At 39.3% G+C, this 7,940-nt stretch overlaps 1 protein-coding gene across 1 annotated transcript; it reads right to left on the reverse strand.

Moving 5' to 3' along the window:
- Nucleotides 1-3,451: 3,451 nt before the first annotated feature.
- Nucleotides 3,452-6,514, reverse strand: Tsp_07047 (zinc finger protein). The gene is made up of 5 exons (XM_003380855.1): nucleotides 6,364-6,514; nucleotides 6,157-6,212; nucleotides 5,600-6,086; nucleotides 5,351-5,560; nucleotides 3,452-5,253 (listed from the first exon to the last, which is right to left on the reverse strand). The coding sequence occupies exons 1-5, from the start codon at nucleotides 6,512-6,514 to the stop codon at nucleotides 3,452-3,454; spliced, it is 2,706 nt and encodes a 901-aa protein (XP_003380903.1).
- Between the last annotated feature and the right edge of the window lie 1,426 nt (nucleotides 6,515-7,940).

A 7,940-nucleotide genomic window follows, 5' to 3' on the forward strand; every position in this document is an offset into this window, starting at 1 on the left:
AACGTAATTGCTGCAGTGAGCATCGAATGACATATACGCAATGCAGTAGTAAACAGACCGCCTCAGCAGCGAACATTATACTATATGCAGTCTCTCAATTAACAGAAATTTATATAAAGGACATTGCTACGGAATTTGAATAGCACAAAGTGCACGTAATAGTATGCCAACGGCAGTGCTTACCATCATATTTGCATAAAGTTACTCTTTTGACCTAGAAATGCATGTATGCCTTGAAAACGTATAATAATGTAATGAGCCAACACCAAAGATTATAATAATTGCTGAACAACAACAAAATCCTCTATACGTTACAGATCAAAGCCACTATCTATCACAAATAATATTATGGAGTAAATTAAAGAAGTATAGAATAGTGTCTTACGTAAATAGGGCTGCACTGGCACGATAATAATATGTCGCAATATTCAGCAAAATTCATTCATTAATTTAAAGGAACTGATTGTCTAGTGAACATTTCAATCAGAATTTGATCAACCACTTTGAAAAGAAGAATAATGAATGCCTAAAACAGAAGAATGGCAAAACATAACATTTACTTAAAACACAAGCATAACTACAATATACTTTAACTTAATTTTAAAATAATTTTTCTTTTTACCATACTATAGCTGCTTATTTTTCCATCCATGCTTTGAATTCTGTGTTTCACTCCACAAGATGATAATGTCTAGTAGAAATTACAAGTAACTCATGCAAAATGCGATTCACCAAAATAGGTGCGTTCTTAACGTTTAGGCCACCTTTTTCTCTGTTGTTGAACATTATGATGAATCATTCATTTCGAAAAACTGAAAATAATCTAAACAAAAAGAAACGCATCCGTGTATTCTGTGTAGAAGGCGCAAATTGTTCCAACGCCACAAACTGTTAATCTACAATTACTTCAAATGTCACCTAAGTGTTCACTATGTGACCGTAATCTCAGCGCTACAGCTTGTCACGTCAGCCATGCAAACACAAAGCTTTCTGTTACTGATGAGAACACAGGCGTTGAAATGAAACTTGATTTGCATAATTGAAAAACAACGCTCACGTAGTGTTATTAGATCTAACTTAAATGCACTACAACTGAACTGAACTGAACTGAACTGAACTGAACTGAACTGAACTGAATTGAGTAGAACTTATAGCAAAGCTTATTTCAAACACCTAGTCAATGTATAATATCATACATTTATGTATTTCATTTGTTATATATATGTATAGACTGCTTTGGTGGCCATTCAACATCTTATAGTAATTATTATTTACAAATTGCTCGTTAACTTACATTGTGTAAATACTTTTGAAAAATTACACAAACACAATTTATTATTCAGTCTTCTTAGTAAATTACCGATTCAATACCTATTCATGCTATATTTCTAATCAACTGTAAAACAACTGAAAAAATCAACTTACTGAAAACTTTTCCCATATAGTTAGTTGGTCGTTTTGCTTTTGCTACTTTTTTCCATTATTACAGAAAAGCAAACAAATAGTAGTCGTATAAAAATTTGCATTCGAATCTCACAACTGTTGCGATAACGACGATACAATAAAAAAATAAGCAAGTTAGCAAATCATACTGTATTAGGAAATCCTTCCTATATGATAAATTTGTAGCAATTATTCTATTCTTACAATTCCGTCTGGAGAATTTATCTATATTTCAAAATCATCATAATATATCATTGAATATGGTAAAATAATAATGAATCATGCTTATAGGTAGTAGTAGCAAGTAGTAGGTAGGTGATTTCAATTTGCACTTCAAATATATATTTATTTCTAGATTTTTCAAGTCTGTTCAAACTGGTAGTCGAATGACGATTGCTAGAAAGTCATCGTGATGAAAAATCAAATATTCTTTGGAATAAAATTATTCACAGGCATACATTGCATTCTTATGTGCACGTTCTTTGGATGGCATGTTGAAGGTTGAAAATAAATGTTACGTCGTCAATTGTTGAAAGCATAACTTTTCCGTTTGGGGCTTTCGACGGTTCTTCTGACCTTTGCCAGCTTGGACTGCCGGTTGATATCAGTTTTCTCCATGTTTTAAAATAGAGAAATCATGAAAAAGAGAAAATATGAATTGGTGTAATAATTGATTGTAAAATAGTCTTCTTTTTCTGATTTGCATGGCACAGAAAAAATGAATAATAATAAATAATGGCATTCGTTTTCCGCTAAGACGTAGTTTTATTCACGCAAATGATTAACTACAGATATTCTGAAACAAACTTAAATTTAAATATGAGCACCAAAACACAAAAAAGTGCAAAAGAAAACAAAAACAAAAGAGCGGGAAAAAAGGCTGGATCAAACGAAGGTAAAATGAAAAGCACGCGATGGATGGATGAATGGATGGATAGATGGATGGATGAATGGATGGCAACGTGAAGTAGAATATGCTTGCTAACAATCTAACTAGTTCAGCACACTGTGTATATAAGAAATGGTCAATCTTATTCATAATAGTAATAATTTTTGGCTACCGGTTTGAAAGCTGAATGGACTGACATTGGACGTGAACAGTTCAACAAGAACATCATCCATCGCCAATAGTCGGTCGGTACAGGCAACGAATACAAGTATAGTAATAGTAAGTAAATAAAGCAATAAGTTTGTTGATGATCATCATCATATGCAGAGTCGAGTTGAAGCTCCGTATCGTAAACAAGGAACTATATGATCATCATGATCAATGGAGCCAGCATTTTCTTTCGCATCTGAGTAGAAGAAAAAAGCGGTGAAATAAGACGACAGACATACAACACGGTAGCACAAATTGAAAAACGCGTGCTTTTTCTTTTCTGGTATCACATAACAAACAGGCTGCAATTAATTATGAATAAATGAGGAAGAAGAAGAAAAAATAAGTAGAAAAAAATGGAATAAAAATCTAGAAAATAGAAATAAAACACACGCGGCAAGCAGCACACGGAAAAAAATTTGGGAAGAAGAAGCAGAGATTTTTCTGAAAAGAAAAAAAAAGGAGAAGAAGAAGAAGAAAATGTGAATAATTTTTGGATGATATTATTATGAAAAAAAGGCAACCGGCCGGAGGTAGAAAACAATTGAACTGAACTGAATAAAATGAACGAATGATCATCATTCGTTTTTTTCTTTCTTCAGGCTCAAATATGAGATGCAAAAATGGAGATAAAAAACATTTGAAAATGTAATTGTAAACTGAAATGTAAAATATTGAAATCAAATGTGCAAAAAAAAGTGTATAAGAGAAGAAGATGATGATGATAAAAGGGAGAGAGGGAGAGGATGAAAAGGGGGAGAGAGAAAAAGTGAGAAAAAAAGAAATAAATGAATAAAAATGTGAAAAAAAAAACAAAAAATAAAATATAAAAAGAAATAAAATATCATTTTTTTAAAAACAAAATTAATTAAAAGAGGAAGAAGTAGTTGAACGTTGAAGAACAAACAGTTAAGATGATGACAAATTATTATTATTATTAGCAGTAGTAGTAGTGGTTGCTGTTGTAGTTTTTGGCGTGCATCGTCCACGCGACTGGCGTGCCAAGTCGGCTCTGGGCAAGTTCTTCAACTGTTCGACCATATCCCATTTGAAAGCATTGAAAGCGTTGTGCATTTCCGACTGCATGTGGAAAACGGCGAACAGGGTGTTGGCTGAAGTTTCCATTTGACGTTCGAGGTGGGCGATGCGGGTTTCCAAATTTTTGAACAACGCCCCAACTTTGGCCGAATCACCGGTCGCCTGCTTGATCTGGGCCAGGGCGGTTTTCACCTCTTTCAAATCGCCCGACAAAGCCGAAGCAGAACCGCCCGCAGCGGCCGTGGCCGCGGCCACAGTTTCGCGCAGCTTCTCCGACGCCAATGTGGCAGCCGACGACGACGACGGATGACCACTGGCCGTAGTCGACGAGGGCGTGTTGGAGTAGGCATCTTTGAACAGGCGGGGCGATTCGGTTCGCTGGGCGCCACAGGCGGCGACAGACAACGGCGACTGCCGCTTGTTCACCTCCTGATCTCGGTGGTGGTCGCTGGCGGCGAACAGCAGCAGATCGTTCAGCTTCACAACGCCAGTACCGGAGGACGAAGACGGCGGCGACACCGTCTCCAGCATTGTCTCCTTCGGTGGCGGGAAGTGGTGCTTGACCATCAGATGCAAAGCCAAATTGGCAGATTTGCGAAAATGCTTCTGACAAATTTGACAACGAGTGCTGTTCACCGCACTAACGGGAAACGTTTTCGGCACCGCGGCGGGTGTGGCCATCATGCGCTGTCGGTTGGCAATCGCAACACCCATATTGGCAAGGCTCTCCTCCAGAGTGGTAGTGGCTGGAGACGGCGACGACGACGACGACGACGAATCGCGCTGTTCGAAAAGCATACTGTAAGGAAAAGCGTTGCCGTACGATGCCAACGTCGAGCCCACCGCATCCAAACAGGCAGCACTGCCGAACAGCGACTGTCTGGGCGTTGGCGTTTTCTTGGCTGTCGGTTCAGTGCCGGGCATAATGATTCGACGATTTCGTGCGGTCGGCAACAATTCCTTCGCCGCTTCGATGACGGCGCCAATTCCTCCAACTCCAATTGCCGCCGCCGCTGCCGCGGCTGTTGCTGCCGCTGCCGCCGCCCCTCCTGGTCCGCCGGTTCCGGATACCGGATGACCCTGATGGTGGTCGTGGTCGTTCACCAAATCATTGGAAAACAACGACGCACTGTTGAACAACATTGGCGACGAACGACGCGCTTCTTGTATCGGAGCGAAATATTTTTCCGCCTTCAGGCACTCATCCATTACTGTGGTGGCGGCTGGGACGCCACCACCGGCTGAATTCGACTGGCACGCAGTGGCCACCTGCGTCGACTGTTGTTGTTGCTGCTGCTGCTGACCGGCGGCAGTGGTCAGAGCCGCCTGCTCGCTGGTCAAAATGATCATCGATTTTTCCAAAAAATCCACAGCCGCCGGATCTTTGACACTCTTCTTACCTTTCTTGATGATGATGTCGTCTTTTCCGATGAATTCGTTCTGTTCACGTTTGTGATGTTTCAAAATGTGCTTGGTCAAGTTGCCTTTCAAGCGGCTCGATTTGCCGCAAAAGCGACAAACGTAAGGCTTCAACGACGTGTGCACGGACCGATGTTCGGCCAAGTTGCTTCGAAAGCGGAACGCTTTGCCGCAAATTTCACAAATGAACGACTTCTCAGCTTGGTAAACGTTGCCGTGCAATTTACCACCACCACCACCACCACCAGTGCCGGCTATAATGAAAAGTTTCACATTGCAAAGCCACAACAAGCAAAAAAATATACAACATTAATTAATATAATATGTGTTTAAATTTTTTGAACAACTCACCACCACCCGACCGGGGATTCATCGGAACCGACGTTTCAGCGTTGCCATTTGGAAGCAAAGGCGATTCGAACAAGCCCCCGCCGCTGTTATTGTTCACCACCGACTCTGCTTGAGGATCAACTTTATTACTATTAGCAGCAGCAGCAGCAGTTTTCGAAATGCTGTTGTTGTTCTGTTGTTTGGCAATAACTGAAGCGGCCGCTTCTTCGACTTTAATTTTTTTAATTGTCAACAATGAATCAAGCAAACTTCGATTCTTGGCAGCTGTTCTCGCGGATCGTTTGGCAGGCAGTTGGACATTTGCCACCAAACCGTTGCACTGAGCATCAGCAGTTTTTACCTTGTTCAGCTGAGCTAGTTGCTGCTGCTGCTGCTGCTGAACGACGTTGCTGCTGGCATTGTCGACCTGAGAAGGGGAGTCGTCATCATCATCAGCAGCAGCAGCAACATCCATGCTAATGTTGCATTTCAAATCCAACGTGCTGCCGTTGCAGAGTGCTTGTTCCTTTTTCAGCCCCAGATTATTCATCAAAAAACAATCGCTGCTCATTTCTTGCGACTGTTGTTGTTGTTGTTGTGCTTCCGCTGCTGTCACCGTTACTGATGTGTTAGCTTTATCCGACGTTTGATTATCATTATTATTATTATTGGAGCTGTGAATTTCAGATGAAGAAGAACCATTGCAAAGTTCACCACCGGTCGACTCTGGTGCATTTTCTTCCCCAGAAAAAGCCATCTGAAAATTGAAATTAATTTCATACAAAACAATAATTTCCACTATAATAATTATAACAAAGCAAAATAACATATTTAAAAAAAGGAACAGCAACAAATGGAAAAATTGGAAAAATAAACGCGTCAACTAAAAAACAAATTATTATATTTTTAAAATGCCGCAGAGTAATATTGTACAAGAGAGTATAAAAATAAAAATTGAACAAAGTGGAAAGTTCCAAAGACAATTATTAGGAATAGTAAAATATTAACAGAGGTCAGTGAGCGCAGCAAACAACTGTGCACTACTGCTACCAGAAGGCCGTACACAAAGCTCGACGGTGCTTTGTGTAGTAAGCGCGAGTGAATCGAAGCGAGTCGAAAATGCCCACTGGCATCAGTGTGCATGAGGATGATGGCGAACAGCCGCGCCGGTGTTTCGGCGTTCATCATCTAAGCTTACAGTATTCGATAGAAATGCAAGTTTTTAAATTGCTTGAAAGTGTGCTTTTTCATTGTGTCGTCTCAATCTCCCTCTTTCTGTTGTCTCTCATTCCATTTCTGCAAATCATCAATCATCTGGCTAACTGGTTGAAAAAGAGGAAGCTGTGAAGATGATGGGAAAAAAAAGTTCAACAAAAACCCAACTGCACCATTTGGCAGTGAAATAAAATATATCGAGCACATTTCGCCATCAAGGAAATGTGTCCAAGTGAATAAAGCACACTGGCGAAGAAAAATGACAAATGACGATGTCACTCTCTGGCCAAAGCAACCTTTTACATACTACATACAAGTAAGCTTTTGCATAGAAAGCAACAAAAGCTGCAAACGTTACAAGCGCCGGCCGGAGGCCGGTTTCACGCTTGATAAGCATGAGTGATCGATGACTAAATGGAAGAAATACAGAACACAATCGAAACGTTCACGCCAAACGCAAGGAAATGGGTGGTGCGCATAGCTGTTAGTTCAAATACTGAACGATTTATAAAATGAATCGAACTTTCTTACTCGACAAGTCATGGTTCAATCATTCATTCATGGCCAGTCGATAATTTCAAAACGCCTCATACTGACACAAAACATGCCAACTAATATGAAAATTTTGTAAAATATAAAAGAAAATAACAAGAATATTTATTATTCGAATATTCAATTTTCATTTATGACCGTAATTCAGTGGAATTCACTTTCCAAACATGCAAATGTTCAAATGAACGTGTTCTCTGTTGGAATCGACCACCAGGAACTGTGTGTTCACTTTTGACGAACCATTTTTAAATATGCTTCTTCATATTTTTCTTTTACAAGCTTATATACAACGACAAAAGTGAAGCAATGGAAATTGCTTGGTGGTCGCTATGTTGCGACCAAATCGAACAAATGTGAGGAAAGACTAATTGAAAAGGGCTCTGTGAAAAATATTGCATGCAGCCAGTCGTTGTTATCTGTCGGTCGGTACCGAGAGAGGACAGGCGAATAAAAAGATCAATAACTTCCAGTCTCCAGTTGGTTTCATTCACTCCCACTTCGGTACTTTATCCAATGCATATACACACACATACACAATTTCACACAACAATTATTAATAATAATATTAGAAAAGAATATAATTAATACAAGAAGAATAATTTTGCATTTTCTACAAAATTTACAACAATTACAATGTAAAAAGATACAAACTACTGTTGAATCAGGCAAAAACTGTAAATCTTAACACTTGGAATATTATCAGCTTAATTATGTTCATTATTCTTCTAAACTATCATCACCAAATTTTCAATTACACACACAAATATATACATATATACAACGCTTCACCTGGAAATAAACAGAAACCGTTTCCGTTCCATCACAGTGAATTATCTTATCAATA

Source organism: Trichinella spiralis, assembly GCF_000181795.1.
Source record: "Trichinella spiralis strain ISS 195 chromosome Unknown Scfld2, whole genome shotgun sequence".
NCBI lineage: Eukaryota > Metazoa > Nematoda > Enoplea > Trichinellida > Trichinellidae > Trichinella > Trichinella spiralis.

Bases quoted from the DNA above. Each gene is read 5' to 3' on its own strand.
- Tsp_07047 (XM_003380855.1), bottom strand. From the start codon at position 6,514: ATGAACGCCGAAACACCGGCGCGGCTGTTCGCCATCATCCTCATGCAC. The intron at 6,087-6,156 runs GTTATTTTGCTT...TTCAATTTTCAG, and splicing joins CTGTTCCTTTTTTTAAATAT to ATGGCTTTTTCTGGGGAAGA. The intron at 5,254-5,350 runs GTGAGTTGTTCA...TTTTCATTATAG, and splicing joins GAATCCCCGGTCGGGTGGTG to CCGGCACTGGTGGTGGTGGT.